The sequence below is a fragment of the Theropithecus gelada genome, chromosome 19, assembly GCF_003255815.1.
Source record: "Theropithecus gelada isolate Dixy chromosome 19, Tgel_1.0, whole genome shotgun sequence".
NCBI classification, from domain to species: Eukaryota; Metazoa; Chordata; class Mammalia; order Primates; family Cercopithecidae; genus Theropithecus; species Theropithecus gelada.
Genome location: NC_037687.1, coordinates 41798548 through 41813770, shown reverse-complemented (window position 1 = coordinate 41813770; position 15223 = coordinate 41798548). Strand labels below are relative to the sequence as shown.

Below are 15223 nucleotides of genomic sequence, written 5' to 3'. Positions count from 1 at the left end.
CAGGAGTTGAAGACCAGCCTGGGCAACATGGTGAAACCCCATCTGTACTGAAAGTACAAAAAAACCAAAAGCCCAGCATGGTGGCGCACGCCTGTAATTCCAGTTACTCGGGAGGGTGAGGCAAAAGAATCATTTGAACCTGGGAGGCGGAGGTTGCAGTGAGCTGAGATCAAGTCACTGCTCTCCAGCCTGGGCGATGGAGTGAGACTCTGTCTCCAAAATAAATAAATAAATAAAGTCATGTTTCTACACTGGATGTGCATGTCTTCAATAATGGGGACGGGACAAAACATACAACTGAAATACAGTTCAGTGGGTGGGTTGGTGTCTTTATTGTTGGGCGACATGTTTATACAAGGAAGGAAGCACTGAGTGGGCCTGTTGGCGATCTGGGCTTGGGAAATAGCTCACAAAGGAACTGCTGGAACTCAAGGCTCTGGTTCCCCTGGGGGATCTGTGTACAGGTCTGTGTGTGTCCTTCATTGCCGGGATTGCCCTGCCAAGCTAACGGGATTGTGCTTTGCATTTCAGACTTTTGTCTAGTGTCGAAGGTGGTGGGCAGATGCCGGGCCTCCATGCCTAGGTGGTGGTACAATGTCACTGACGGATCCTGCCAGCTGTTTGTGTATGGGGGCTGTGATGGAAACAGCAATAATTACATGAGCAAGGAGGAGTGCCTCAAGAAATGTGCCGCTGTTACAGGTAAGACAGTAATAGTTAGAGCTTTTTTTTTTTTTTTTTTTTTTTTTCCTGTTTTGAGATGGAGTCTTGCTCTGTTGCCCAGGCTGGAGTGCAGTGGTGCAATCCCGGCTCACTGCAAGCTCCACCTCCTGGGTTCACGCCATTCTCCTACCTCAGCCTCCCAAGTAGTTGGGACTACAGGCACCCACCACCACGCCCAACTAATTCTTTGTGTTTTTAATAGAGACATGGTTTCACCATGTTAGCCAGGATGATCTTGATCTCCTGACCTCGTGATCCACCCACGTCGGCCCCACAAAGTGCTGGGATTACAGGCGTGAGCCACCATTCCTGGCCCCTGCTTTTTTTTTAAACAGGGTCTCACTGCAGCCTCCACTTCCTGGGCTCAAGCAGATCCTCCCACCTCAGCCTCCTGAATAGTTGGGACTACAGGCACACGCCACCACACCTTGCTCATTTTGAAATTTTTTATAGAGATGGGTCTCCCTATGTTACCCAGGCTGGTCTCAAACTCTTGGCCTCAAGCAATTCTTCCACCTGGGCCTTCTAAAGTGCTGGGATTACAGGTGTGAGCCACTGTGCCCAGCCAGATTTTGCTATTTAGAGACAATTTATTAACTGGAATGTGGATACTTTCCTCTCTTTATTAGTTCTTGACAGTGGAATCTGGGCGATGTTTTAAAAAGCAGAAGAAACAGGCACCGTATGAATGCCCTGTGGCCGTACAGTGGTTTCACAGCAGACCCTCACTCCTCCGCTTCCCAGAAAGGCAGCAAAACAACAGGGCAGAGCTGGAGCCGTCATGACCCAGCTTCCTTTCTCCCTCTTCACTAAGTGCAAGTTTCAGAGCAGACCGATAAGGAAGTAGCCTTGCCTTCTTGAGCAGAGGCTTTTTGATCCACTCCAACAGGGCTGCCTCTCTTGTTCCCTGGGTATTTGGGTTATTTTATTTTATTTTGAGACAGCGTCTTGCTCTGTTGCCCAAGCTGGAGTGCAGTGGAGCAATCTCAGCTCACTGCAGCCTCAGCCTCCTGAGCAGCTGGGATTCCAGGTGCCCACCACCATGCCTGGCTAATTTTCGTAGTTTTAGTAGAGATGGGATTTCGCCATGTTGGCCAAGCTGGTCTCGAACTCCTGGCCTCAGGTGATCTGCCTGCCTTAGCCTCCCAAAGTTCTGGGATTACAGGTGTGAGCCACCGCGCCTGGCCGCTATTTGGGTTATTTTAATTGTGGGACAAATGACTTGAATAGCTTACCCAGCCAAGTTATGGATCAAGTTAAAACAAACATACGTCCTGGAATCTATCCTCTTTGTGGCCCTCACCTGCCAGGGGTTCTGTGGAATCAAGGTAATTTTGACCCTGACAACCTCACAGTTTAAATTAAAACCTAAACCCCCCAGCAGCGTGCCCTGGCTCTCAGCTGAGTGACAAGGACTTCCTGAGAGCCGATGGTGATGAGACGTTGGCCCTTTGGGGCTGCTCCATCCTAAGTGTTCCAGAGACCCAAGGGTTTGGCCATCCAAATCCTATGTTAAAGATTTTCACTTTTTTCTTTTTTTCTTGCTTAGTCGCCCACCGGGCTGGAGTGCAGTGGTGTGATCTTGGCTCACTGCAACCTCTGCCTCCTGGGTTCAAGTGATTCTCGTGCCTCAGCCTCTCAAGTAGCTGGGACTACAGGCGCACACCCCCACACCTGGCTAATTTTTGTGTATTTTGTAAAGGTGGGGTTTCACCATGTTACCCAGGCTGGTCTCAAATTCCTGAGCTCAAGCAATCTGCCCACTTCCCAAAGTGCTAGGATTATAGGTGTGAGCCACTGAGCCCAGCTAACATTTCACTTTAACTGAAAAAACAAACAAACAATTACACTGGCCTTTAAGTAAAAAATAAATAAAAATATTTTCAGTGGCACTCTCCCTAACATGTTTTTTTGATGACTTAGCGTTGTGTCTGCGAGCCACCATTGACCCAGTTACTGTATTTCTATCATCAACTATGATTCATTATGAAGGAGGACTTGGGAGAAATATTTTTTGCTACCTTTTCTGAGCTATCCCAGTCAAGAGTTGCCTTTAGCAAATGTATGTGTCCATCCTGGCTGTTCCTTATCTCCTCAGGAAGGAAGTTGAAGTGTTGAGAACTCAGGCAGTGGACAGTGAGCATAGCCAGGGGACGTGGGTGGCTGTGTGTTCCTGGGAGCAGGCAGGTTAGCTGTCTCCCTAGAGTCTGGCCCTGTCTCGCAGGTCCAGAAAGCACATATTGGCATTTGACTGTCTCTTGAGGCGCTCCCATGTGAGTCTGTAAAGAGCTAAACACTGCCAGGGTTGCTAGTGCCTGGGGTCCTTTGCCAGCATATTCTCTCCCAGGCAGGCTCTGTGGGAAGGCAAGTGAGAATGAAAATGCCAGTGTATTAATTCATCATGAGAACCGGGACCGCCCCAGGGAGCAGGCACTCATGTCCCCGGGCCCGCGTCTGTAGTCCGCATAGGCAAGTCTCGAGTCCAGTTGTCAGAAGACTGCTTGATGGAGAGAGGCAGAATGAGGGGAGCTGGTTTGCAAGGTGACCGTTTAATAGCATCAGGCTAGGCCAGGCCCGAGGATGCGGGGGAACCAGGGTTCCCTCCATCTTGGACAAGGTGTAGGAGATAAAATAAACGCTGTGTAAAATTCATCATGTTAACCCTTGAAAAAGTGTTTTGTTCCCACTCCCCCTCACAAACAGATGAGGTCTTTTTATGTTGCCCAAACTGGTCTCAAACTCCTGGCCTCAAGTGATGCCCCCCACCCTTCAGCCTTCCAAAGCACTGGGATTACGGTTGAATTAGTTAGATGATTTGATACAGTTAAGCAGATTATTTGGCCATGGAAGTCACTATGTTTTATTTGTTTCTTTGTTTGAGATGGAGTTTTGCTCTTGTTGCCCAGGCTGGAGTGCAGTGGTCAGTAGTGCGATCTCGGCTCACCACAACCTCTGCCTCCCGGGTTCAAGCAATTCTCCTGCCTCAGCCGCCCAAGTAGCTGGGATTACAGGCATCTGCCATCACGCTTGGCTAACTTTTTGGGTTGTTTGTTTGTTTTTTGAGACGGAGTCTCACTCTGTCATCCAGGCTGGAGTGCAGTGGTGCAATTTCTGCTCACTGCAACCTCCACTTCCCGGGTTCAAGCAATTATCCTGCCTCAACCTCCCGAGTAGCTGGGACTACAGGCGTGCACCACCACACCCGGCTAATTTTTTGTATTTTCAGTAGAGACGGGGTTTCGCAGTGTTGGCCAGGATGTTCTCAATCCCTGACCTCGTTATCCACCCGCCTCACTCCCAAAGTGCTGGGATTACAGGTGTGAGCCACCGTACCCGGCCCTAACTTTTGTATTTTTAATAAGTTTCACCATGTTGGCCAGGCTGATCTCGAACTTCTGACCTCAGGTGATCCACCCGCTTGGCCTCCCAAAGTAATGGAATTACAGGGATGAGCCCCCACACCCGGCCAAGTCACTGTCTTTTTGAGGTCACTGTGTACATCTTTGCTCTGATTCCCTGCAAGTTGATCTTAAGTTTCCTCTTCAGGAGGCAGTCTTGCTTCCTCATTTCCGAGTGTGGTCTGGCACGCACATTGAAGGTCCTATGTAAAGGAGAAATGGATGCTGTGGTGAGAGGCACACAGGGCCAGCTCATTCTTTGTCCCCGGCAGTCTCAGAAGCACTGTCTCACTATGCTGTTTCTTTGTCTCCTTGCAGAGAATGCCACAGGTGACCTGGCCACCAGCAGGAATACAGCAGATTCCTCTGTCCCAAGTGGTAGGTTCTTAAAGAGACCCGCGATAGAGTGAGGCCACCGGATGGGTCATTGTGAAAGGACACTTGTCATTTGGGAACTGTCACAGGCTTCCCTCTCATGGTTCTGTTTACTCAAAATTGGCAAACCGGGGGCTCTGCTTGGGCTGCTGGCTTCTGGCTCCGGCGTCCTTACATGGGGGAGTTTACACTGTCCAGCGGACACAGGGGCCAGGGATCCTGCAGCACTCCCTGGCTGGCCCCCGACTCCTCCTGGAGGACAGGGGATGGAGGTTGCTGCTGCCCATGAGGCTCAGGCCCCTCCCTGCTGTGCGGGCCTCCAGCTGCTCTGCTGGCCCCACTCCCCACCCACCCTTGTGTCTGCCTGTTCTGCCTCCTCTGCTTCCTTTGTTCCCTGTTGCCATCGCTGTCCCCTTCCTTGTGGACATCCTCTGTCCTCTGCCACCCCTGCCTCCCCGCCACTGCAGTGCATGATCTCAAGATGTGTGTTAGCTTGCTTTGTAGTACTGGCGGCCGCTGCCCCATTCCTCCTTTATGGTTTAAGGACTCTGCATCGGGCGCTTGGGGTGAGTGGTCCCGATGCACTACCAGGTAGCAAATGCACCCTCGGGTCAGGCCTCAGGCCGTGGGCTCTGGGAGGCGGCCATGGAGGGGGGACTGCATCGCACCCCTGCTGGAGGATGGGACTCCCCCGTCAGCTGCAACCCACTGAGTGCTCTGTAGCTCAGCAGCTGTTGGGCCAGCTGGCTTACAGAATGCTGGGGCATTAGGGTGGTCACTTTCCAGCTTTGCTAGGCCAGGAGTCCCATGCCTGTCCTGGCGTTGCTCTGCCTGGCTCCGTTTATCCTCTGCTAGCCCCGCCGCACGCCTGCTCTGGTTTCCATCCTGTTGGAGCAGAACATGTGCCCCTCACTGTATTAGAAAGTGTGAACAAGACTGTGTTCCTTATCACATTAGGAGCTATGGCGGGCTTGGTTTCTATAGGAACCCTGAGGTGGCGGCAGGGCCGCCTCATCCAGCACTCTCAGTGTGTGCGTAGAGCCAATTAGGGCTGGGGTGACGCGGCAGAGCCAGCCATGGAAGGGGCTCCACATCCCTCTTTAAAGGTGTGGTGTCCACACTCCTCAGTGGGCCCTTCCAGACCCAGCCCCAGCTAGGCCCATGTCCTGTGTCCGGCCCAGCCTCCCTAACACAGATGTTTGTGTTTCAGTTCCCAGAAGGCAGGATTCTGATGACCACTCCAGCGATATGTTCAACTATGAAGGTAAAACTCCAAAGAGGCCGGGCTTGGTGGCTCACGCTTGTAATCCCAGCACTTTGGGAGGCTGAGGTGGGCGGATCACAAGGTCAGGATATCGAGACCATCCTAACACAGTGAAATCCTGTCTCTACTAAAAATACAAAAAATTAGCTGGGCGTAGTGGCACACACCTGTAGTCCTAGCTACTCGGGAGGCTGAAGCAGGAGAATTGCTGAACCTGGGAGGTGGAGGTTGCAAGGAACCAAGATTGCGCCACTGCAGTTCAGCCTGGGCGACAGAGTGAGACTCCGTCTCAAAAAACAAAAAAACTCTGAAGAAACTTACATGTGGGGCAAAACATGTATTCTTAGTTGGGTATTGAGAGACACTTGCGGATTTCCACTGAGGAAGTTGTAGCGCAGGGCTCCCCTCGCAGGTGGTGGCAGCCCCCTGGGGTTGGAGTCAAGGTAACAGGCCCCATGTGGATGCCCCCACCAGCAGGAAGGAGGCCGAGCCTGCGGAGATGCACTTTAGAGGCACAGCCTGGTGCGTGGCTCTGGGATGTCCATTGTCCCTGCCCCTCTCACTAGCGGCTTGGCTGTGGGCAAGTGGCTGCCGCCCCGCCTCCATGGCTGCCACCCTGCGTCAGTGTTCCCACGTATAAAGTGAAGGGCCCCAGACAGGTCTCATAGAGACGCAGCCACTGCACGTAAAAGGCCTAGGACGGGACCTGGCAGAGAGCAGTCTTCAAAGCTCTGAAGCCGCCATCTGGACCCGTGGGGCAGCGCGTCAGAGCCGCTGCGCTGGCCTTGGGTGTAATTTACAGGCTTCTCTACCAGAGAGATGTTTCTCCGTCAGCTGGAGCTGCGAGCCTCCTCAGGCACTTTCTGGCTTGCTTCCCCTCCTTGCGGGCCCTACTAATTTGTGTTCCTTGGGCTGTCTTGCTCCCAGAATACTGTGCCGCCAAGGCGGTCACTGGACCTTGCCGTGCGTCCTTCCCACGCTGGTACTTTGACGTGGAGAGGAACTCCTGCAATAACTTCATCTATGGAGGCTGCCGGGGCAATAAGAACAGCTACCGCTCTGAGGAGGCCTGCATGCTCCGCTGCTTCCGTGAGTCTGCGGCCCCTCAGCCCAGGAAACTCTGCCCTTGAGGACCCTGGGCCATCTCCCCATCCCTAAAATATGAAGGCCTTGGAAATGCTGTTCTTGGGCCCACCAGGGCGGCAAGGCCTCTAAGCCCCAGAAGAGCTGGAATAAAGTCCCTCAGAAAGAGCTCCCCATGGAGGCCCTGGCTGAGGGGATCCCCTATGGCCGCTCTGTGGAATGGGAGCTGTGAGCTGACCTCAGGCCGTGTGTTCTCTTTCAGGCCAGCAGGAGAATCCTTCCCTGCCCCTTGGCTCAAAGGGTAAGTGGCCCCTTACCCTCCTCCTGCCATCAGCCTGCCTCCTCCCTTCCTTGACTGAGCTCAGCCCCGCTCAGTTGTGGTTTACATTATCCTTCATTGCGAACATCATCTTGGCAGAAAGTCATATTTCTGCGTGAGAATGGCGAGGTGGTGGTTTGTCTCACCATTCAGTGTACATAGTTGGAGCTGGAGTGAGTCAGTCACGAGGCAGGCCCTGCCGAGGTGGCGTGGGTGACTGGGGATGAGGTCTTCCTGTTGGGCATTTGAGGACTGCTGCACACGGGCCTGAGACTGGCCTGGGGTGTGGAGGGAGCGCTGTTGTGTGGGGCATAAGAGTTGGTCACGGGTGACAGGATGGAGGGCCACAGGCCAGGGTGTTTCCCAACACAGTCTGGCCTGAGCAGGAGGCCAGCCCTCTGGCCTGTGTTTCTGAGCCTGAGTTGCAGATGATAGTGTTGGCACAAAAGACCTGCCATGCCAGTCTGGCCTCTTTCTCCGCCTGTTTCCCTGTGAAGGAGCTGGGACCTGGCCTGGGAGTCTGTCCTGTTCTAGCAGTGAAGCCTGGTTTGCCAGGCATGGGACTGGGAAGCAAGCAGTCTGGGTCTGGAGGGTGGCCCCAAAAAGGCCAACTCTGCGGCTCCATAGCCACATGGGGGAGGCTGCCACAAGAGGCCACACTCCTTAGCCGGAGCCCCTCCTGAAGAAAAGCATCTGAGCTGACCAGTGGGACTGCAGTGGGGCAGACACTATTAAATTTGCTGGCACAGCTCTGAGGACACCCTCACTTCCACCCTGACTTCATCCCGCAGCAGCTCTCAGCCCTCCCAGCCCCTGCAGGGCTCTGTCTTTCTCTATTGCCAGTCAGTGTGTGTGTGCACAAAGCCCCTAAGGTTTCATGTGTACACACCCGTGCTAAATGTTTTTTACACCCTTGTGCATCTCTTGGCCTGGGGCTCCTGTGCAGGTTGCCCCATGTATCGGGGGAAACCCCACCCCTGATATTCAACTTGGGTTCTTTTCTATTTCCCTAAGTGTCAGCTGGTCTGAGAAATAAAGGGAAAGAGTACAAAAGAGAGATTTTAAAGCTAGGTGTCCGGGGGAGACATCACATGTTGGCAGGTTCCGTGATGCCCCTGAGCCGTAAAACTAGCAAGTTTTTATTAGCGATTTTCTTTTTTTTTTTTTTTTTTGGAGACGGAGTCTCGCGCTGTGTCACCCAGGCTGGAGTGCAGTGGCGCGATCTCGGCTCACTGCAAGCTCCGCCTCCCGGGTTCACGCCATTCTCCTGCCTCAGCCTCCGAGTAGCTGGGACTACAGGCGCCCGCCACCACGCCCGGCTAGTTTTTTGTATTTTTAGTAGAGACGGGGTTTCACCATGTTAGCCAGGATGGTCTCGATCTCCTGACCTCGTGATCCACCCGCCTCGGCCTCCCAAAGTGCTGGGATTACAGGCTTGAGCCACCGCGCCCGGCCTTATTAGCGATTTTCAAAAGGGGAGGGAGTGTATGAATAGGGTGTGGGTCACAGAGATCACATGCTTCACAAGGTAGTAAAATATCACAAAGCAAATGGAGGCAGGGCAAGATCACAGGACCACAGGATGGGGCGAAATTAAAATTGCTCATGAAGTTTCCACACACATTGTCATTGGTAACATCAGGAGACAGAGTTTGAGAGCAGACAACCTGTCTGACCAAAATTTATTAGGCGGGAATTTCCTCCTCCTAATAAGCCTGGGAGCGTTACAGGAGACCAGGGCTTATTTCATCCCTTGGCTGTGAAAGACAGCTGCCCCCAGGGGGGCTGTTCAGAGGCCTACCCTCAGGGGCGCATTCTCTTTCTCGGGGATGTTCCTTGCTGAGAAAAAGAATTCAGCCATATTTCTCCTATTTGCTTTTGAAAGAAGAGAAATGTGGCTCTGTTCTGCCTGGCTCACTGGCAGTCAGAGTTTAAGGTTCTCTCTTGTTCCCAGAACATTGCTGTCATCCTGTTGTTTTTTCAAGGTGCCCAGATTTCGTATTGTTCAAACACACATGCTCTACAAACAATTTGTGCAGTTAACGCAATCATCACAGGGTCCTGAGGCAACATACATCTTCCTCAGCTTACGAAGATGACGGCACTAAGAGATTAAAGACAGGCATAGGAAATCACAAGGGTATTGATTGGGGAAGTGATAAGTGTCCATGAAATTTTCACAGTTTATGTTCAGAGATTGCAGTAAAGACAGGCAAAAAAAATTATAAAAGTATTAATTTGGGGAACTAATAAATGTCCATAAAATCTTCACAATTTATGTTCTTCTGCCATGGCTTCAGCCGGGTCCCTCCGTTTGGGGTCCCTGACTTTCCGCAACACCCAAGAGTTGGGCTTTTAGTTCAGAAAGAAGGAACACAGACGGCCACTCTGCTGGCACACACATAGCATGGCACCTCCTTTTTTGGGGGAATCTCCTTGATAGCATCTCTGGCAGGCTGTGTCCTCTCCAGCTGCAGTTCTGTACCCTCTCTGGGTTGGGGAGGGGCATTTGGTCCTCAGCCTGAGCCCACCTGGATTCCCCAGGCCCTTGGTGAGCCCCACTCTGGCTGCAGCTCCCCTTGCCTGGCCCATCCTGAGGCCCCTCTCTTGTCCTCAGTGGTGGTTCTGGCAGGGCTGTTCGTGATGGTGTTGATCCTCTTCCTGGGAGCCTCCATGGTCTACCTGATCCGGGTGGCACGGAGGAACCAGGAGCGTGCCCTGCGCACTGTCTGGAGCTCCGGAGACGACAAGGAGCAGCTGGTGAAGAACACATATGTCCTGTGATCGCCCTGTCACCAAGAGGACTGGGGAAGGAAGGGGAGACTATGTGCGTGCTTTTTTTAAATAGAGCGATTGACTTGGATTTGTGCGATCATTAGGGCTGAGGTCTGTTTCTCTGGGAGGTAGGATGGCTGCTTCCTGGTCTGGCAGGGGTGGGTTTGCTTTGGAAATCCCCTAGGAGGCTGCTCCTTGCATGGCCGGTGGTCTGGCAGCAGCCCCGGGTTGTTTCCTCGCTGATAGATTTCTTCCCTCCAGGTAGAGTTCTTTGCTTGTATTGAATTCCATTGCCTGTTTTCTCATCACAAAAGTGATGTTAGAACCATTTCTTTTGTTTGTCTGATTTATGGGTTTTTTAAGTGTAAACGAATGTTTAATACAAAACATTCTGAAAGAAGGAAAGTAAAATGTACAAGTTTAATAAAAGGGGATCTTCCCCTTTAAAATAAATTTCAGCATGTACTTTCTTTATGGGAGTCCCAATTTCAGCCCTACCAAAACGATTACAAGACATTATCTGAGGTGTCCCATTCTAGAAACATACCCCTCAAAATAGCATCTTTCAGATCTTTTTGAATGAATCCACAAGATGAAATAAATGTCCTATTATTGAGTGCCCGTGAACTTTCACCAAACCACACTTAGCCTCACCACCTGTGAACGCTGATATTTTCTTACTCTATTTCACTTTGTAAAACTTCTGGCTACAACCCTCTGCACTGATCTTGATGCTCCACTATGGACTGTAGCCCACACCTTGAAGCACTGCCCTCGAGGGCGCAGGAAGGGTGCATGCTGTCCAGGCCTCGAGGACCAAGACCTTCCCGGGTTGGAGGGGCTTAACCGAGTCCTTGTGGCGTCCATGATGCTTCTCCTCTCATGATTCTGTGCTCTCTGCATCCTGGAGGGGTGGTGGGAGGGCCCTCTAGGTCAGGCCTTGCACTGCCTGCACTGGGCTTTTCTGTCAAGTCTCCCACATGCCCCTGTGTGGGAACGGGGACAGAGCGCACTGCCCGGCTGAATTTGGCCTCCAGGCCCAATTCTCCTGCCACCTGTGGGTGTTCCTTTCCCAACACTAGACTCTAGAAGCCCCTTTTCTCCCTCCTCCATTCCACCAAGGAGGTCCTGGGGTACAGGCATCTGGGCACCCCATGAGGTCAGGCTGGACTCTGCTGGCCTTGGAGACACAGGAGGAGTGGCCGGGTGCAGTGCCACAGGCCAGATAGTGCTTTCGACTGCTTGGAACCAAAGGACTCATCCCTTGGCCCTTCCTAGAAATCCCTTAGGGCTTAAAAATCTCTTCCAGAAGCAAATTGAGCAAACAGCTGATCTGCTCCTGTCCCACCTCCCTCACCTACAGCAGATGCTGCAAAGGGATCGTGGTGTGTCCTCCCAGCTAAGGCCCGCAGGCCTCAGCCCGCTCTCCAGTGGTCATTGCAGCTGGCTCGGGGTTGGTGAACAAGTGGAATCTACTTAACACATCCCAGACAGATCAGACACCAGGGGTCCTGGTGAGCCTGTGGCCCAGGGAAAGAGGTCCTGGGAGTTAGGAGCCTCTCCACCTGCAGCACTGTGGGTGCGGCCCCTAACCCCTGCAAGCCTGCAAAGTCCGCACATGGGCCTCTGCCTGGCAGGAGCCTTTCTCCACCAACTCCAATATAGGCTGTCTCCTATCTTGGTCATGTTAAAAAAAAAAAAAAGTTGTGCCTTTGGAACTTTTCAAAAACTTGAGAATTGGCTGGGTGCGGTGGCTCACACCTGTAATCCCAGCACTTTGGGAGACTGAGGTCAGGAGTTCCAGACCAGCCTGGCCAACATGGTGAAACCCCCTCTCTACTAAAAATACAAAAAAAGAACAAGGTGTGGTGGCAGGCGCCTGTAATTCCAGCTACTCGGGAGGCTGAGGCAGGAGAATTGCTTGAACCCGGGAGGCGGAGGTTGCAGTGAGCCAAGATTGCACCATTGCACGGCAGCCTAGGTGATAGAGCAAGACTCTGTTTCAAAACAAAAAAAACTTGAGAATCACTTAATTCCACCATAATAGGAAGTTAGATGAAGGGAATTCTCTGAAGCCCAGTTGAGCTTCTGTAGGTTTCTAGTACAATGAGCCTTTATATGTTTCTAGTGCAGAAGCTGCTGCTCTGTGACCTGTTTCTCCTGCCTAAACCTGCCCCTTTCTTCTTGTGGCAAGGGAGGCCCTGGCCCCACTGCTCCTGGCAGCTCGACTCCATCCGGGTCTCTGGACTCTTTCCAGGGCGACTGGCGGGCCTCACCGCAGCAGACACTCTTCAGGCTGCTGCCGCTGTGGCCCTTGAAGCTCAGCTGTGTCATGTGTTCAACTCTTGGGGCCTTTTATGGCCTGACAAAGGCCCTCTTTTTGTTGCAAAGGCTGCCCAACAGTGGGTCAGTGGCCAAGGCATTCAGTGGCCACTTCACATCCCTGTCCCCCTTGGGCTGCTGGCACCGTTGAGAGGTGAAATGGGCTTTATAAAAAATCAACTCGTTGCTTGTCTGAGTGCAGTGGTGTGACGAGTAATTGATCACAACCAGTTAACAGAGTTCTTTGTTCCTTCTGCTGCTTCACTTGACCAGCCTGAAAAAAATCATCTCACCGAAAATATAAATCAGCTCGGAGCTTCTCACTCGCCTTTTTCCTGGTCCACACACTTGAGAAAGGCAGACAGTGTGGCTGTCCCCAGAAAGGGTTCCCCTAGGCCATCTCCTGGGTAAAGATCAGGACAAAGGGCTTGGGGGTTATACAAACTCATAAACATTTGGGGCCCGGTGCAGTGGCTCATGCCTGTAATCACTTTGGGAGGCTGAGGCAGGTATATCACTTGAATCCAGAAGTTCGAGGCCAGCCTGGGCAACGTGGCAAAACCCCAACTCTACAAAAAAAAATTAGCCAGGCATGGTGATGCATGGCTGCACTCCAGTTACTCAGGAGGCTGAGGTGGGAGGATCGCTTGAGCCCAGGAGATCGAGGCTGCAGTGAGACATGATTGCACCACTGCACTCCAGCCTGGGTGACAGAGTGAGACTCTTTCTCAAAAAAATAAACAGGCCGGGCGCAGTAGCTCGCGCCTGTAGTCCCAGCACTTTGGGAGGCCGAGGCGGGCGGATCATGAGGTCAGGAGATCAAGACCATCCTGGTTAACACGGTGAACCCCGTCTCTACTAAAAATACACAAACAAAATTAGCCGGGTGTGGTGGCGGATACCTATAGTCCCAGCTACTCCGGAGGCTGAGGCGGGAGAATGGCATGAACCCGGGAGGTGGAACTCGCAGTGAGCTGAGATCGCGCCACTGCACTCCAGCCTGGGCGACAAAGCAAGACTCCATCATTCATAAATAAATAAATAAATAAATAATCATTCCTGGGTATGTGTGCCTCTTTCTTCCCCCAGTGTTAAGCGCAGGCCTGCCTGATGGGTGCAGCCTCCAGAGGGCAGGCCCACCGGAGCGGGACCTATGGTTCTTGGCGTTAGTTCATGTTCTGCCCTTGGGACTCTCCTGGACTCACTCTTCCTAGGTCCCGAAGACAGCGGCCACTTGGTCGAGTGTCCTGTTTGCCAAGTCTCCCTACAGTGTCCCACATCAGACAACGTGAGGGAAAGCGTAAGTCTCTCAATTTGTAAAAATGCCCATGTTCCATTCACATCTGACTTCCAAAAACAAGTCTGGGTGTGAGTAGATGGTGAAAGAAGAGGTGAAGCGGTACGTCCTGGGGTGGGATACAGACTGATTTCATGTCCTTGGAGGGAGAGCAACAACCCGGCACCTGGGGAGGGAACACCTTAGACCCCAGGAGGTTGAGGGGTGGGGAGGGTGTAATCCTCCCTCTGGCCTCCAGACCCAGCACCGCTGCTTGGCCAGACTGTCACCTGGTCCTCCTGAGTCCAGCAGCATCTGCAGCTGCTATTCTGACCCACTGTAAGAATAGCTGGCGCAGTGGCTCAGGCTTGTAATCCTGACACTTTGGGAAGCCAAGGCGGGCAGATCACTTGAAGTCAGGAGTTTGAGACCAGCCTTGCCAACATGGTGAAACCCCATCTCTACTAAAAATACAAAAAGTAGCCGGGCATGGTGGTGCATGCCTGTTGTCCCAGCTAGTCGGGAGGCAGAGGCATGACCATCACCTGAACCTGGGAGGTGGAGGTTGCAGTGAACTGAGACTGTACCACTGGCACTCCAGCCTGGGCGACAAAGTGAGACTCTGTCTCAAAAAACCCCACACTAGTAGACATGGCCAGTCTAGAGCCATTCTGCACCTGAAGCCATCAATGGCAGCTCCTGAATGTGGGGCCCTCTCTCCCAACACACAAGATGTTTCTAAACATAGGGACAGGCCCAGCCTTGTTCCAGTCTGGCTGGTACAAAATCATAGGCTTCTGATGCCCAAGGAGCCCTGAGCTCTACCCCATGTAGTAATGGAGCCTGCAGCTCAGTAGCACCGCCCATGGGGCTTGACCGAACCAATGCTGTGGTGTTCCCAGTGACGTTTCCCAATTCCTGCCTGGGCACAGTGCTCACGCCTGTAATCCCAGCACTTTGGGAGGCTGAGATGGAAAAATCATTTGAGCCTGGGCAGTCAAGGCTGCAGCAAACCATGCTCACAGTGCTACCACTGCACTCCAGCCTGGGCAACAGAGCAAGACCAGACCCCATCTCTAAAAACAAACAACAATTCCTGAGCTGGGCACCCTGGACCCCTCAGCTTGTGTGTTTGCATGTGGGAAGGTGGCCCACAGAATGTCTCTCCTCTGGGGAGGAAGCTGCTTTTTGGGTTTGTAATGACAGGCAATGACAGCAAAGATCAGCAGCTCAGACTTGACTCCCTTGTGTGGGTCCTAATGAAGTGCTCCCCAACCTTTCTGGCACCAGGGACTGGTTTTGTGGAAGACAGTTTTTCCACAGACCGGGGCGGTGGGGAGAAGAGGGTGGTTTCATGATGAAACTTCCACCTCAGATCATCAGGCATTAGATTCTCATAAGGAAGCCAGGTGCGTTGGCTCACACCTGTAATCCCAGCACGTTGGGAGGCCAAGGTGGGTGGATCACTTGAGGTCAGGAGTTTGAGACCAGCTCGGCCAACATGGCAAAACACCGTCTTTACCAAAAATACAAAAATGAACTTAGTGTGGTGACACACGCCTGTAATCCCAGCGACTCGGGAGGCTGAGGCATGAGAATCACTTGAACCCGGGAGGCGGAGGTTGCAGTGAGCCGAGATCACACCACTGCACTCCAACCTGGGCGACAGAGTGAGACTGTGTCTCAAA

The 15223-nt window shown here is 52.5% G+C and overlaps 1 protein-coding gene across 4 annotated transcripts in view; it reads left to right on the top strand.

Moving 5' to 3' along the window:
• Positions 1 to 10407, top strand: part of SPINT2 (serine peptidase inhibitor, Kunitz type 2) — a 34553-nt gene extending 24146 nt beyond the window's left edge. For 2 of the 4 annotated variants that reach the window (XM_025369079.1, XM_025369077.1), the window contains exons 2-7: positions 532 to 702; positions 4440 to 4499; positions 5707 to 5760; positions 6688 to 6849; positions 7106 to 7144; positions 9780 to 10407. In XM_025369079.1, the coding sequence (XP_025224864.1) occupies positions 576 to 702; positions 4440 to 4499; positions 5707 to 5760; positions 6688 to 6849; positions 7106 to 7144; positions 9780 to 9946 (609 nt within the window). In that variant the 5' untranslated portion in view covers positions 532 to 575 and the 3' untranslated portion in view covers positions 9947 to 10407. The remainder of the gene's footprint in view (positions 1 to 531; positions 703 to 4439; positions 4500 to 5706; positions 5761 to 6687; positions 6850 to 7105; positions 7145 to 9779) is intronic. The other 2 variants (XM_025369080.1, XM_025369078.1) reach the window with 2 other exon arrangements.
• Positions 10408 to 15223: the final 4816 nt, after the last annotated feature.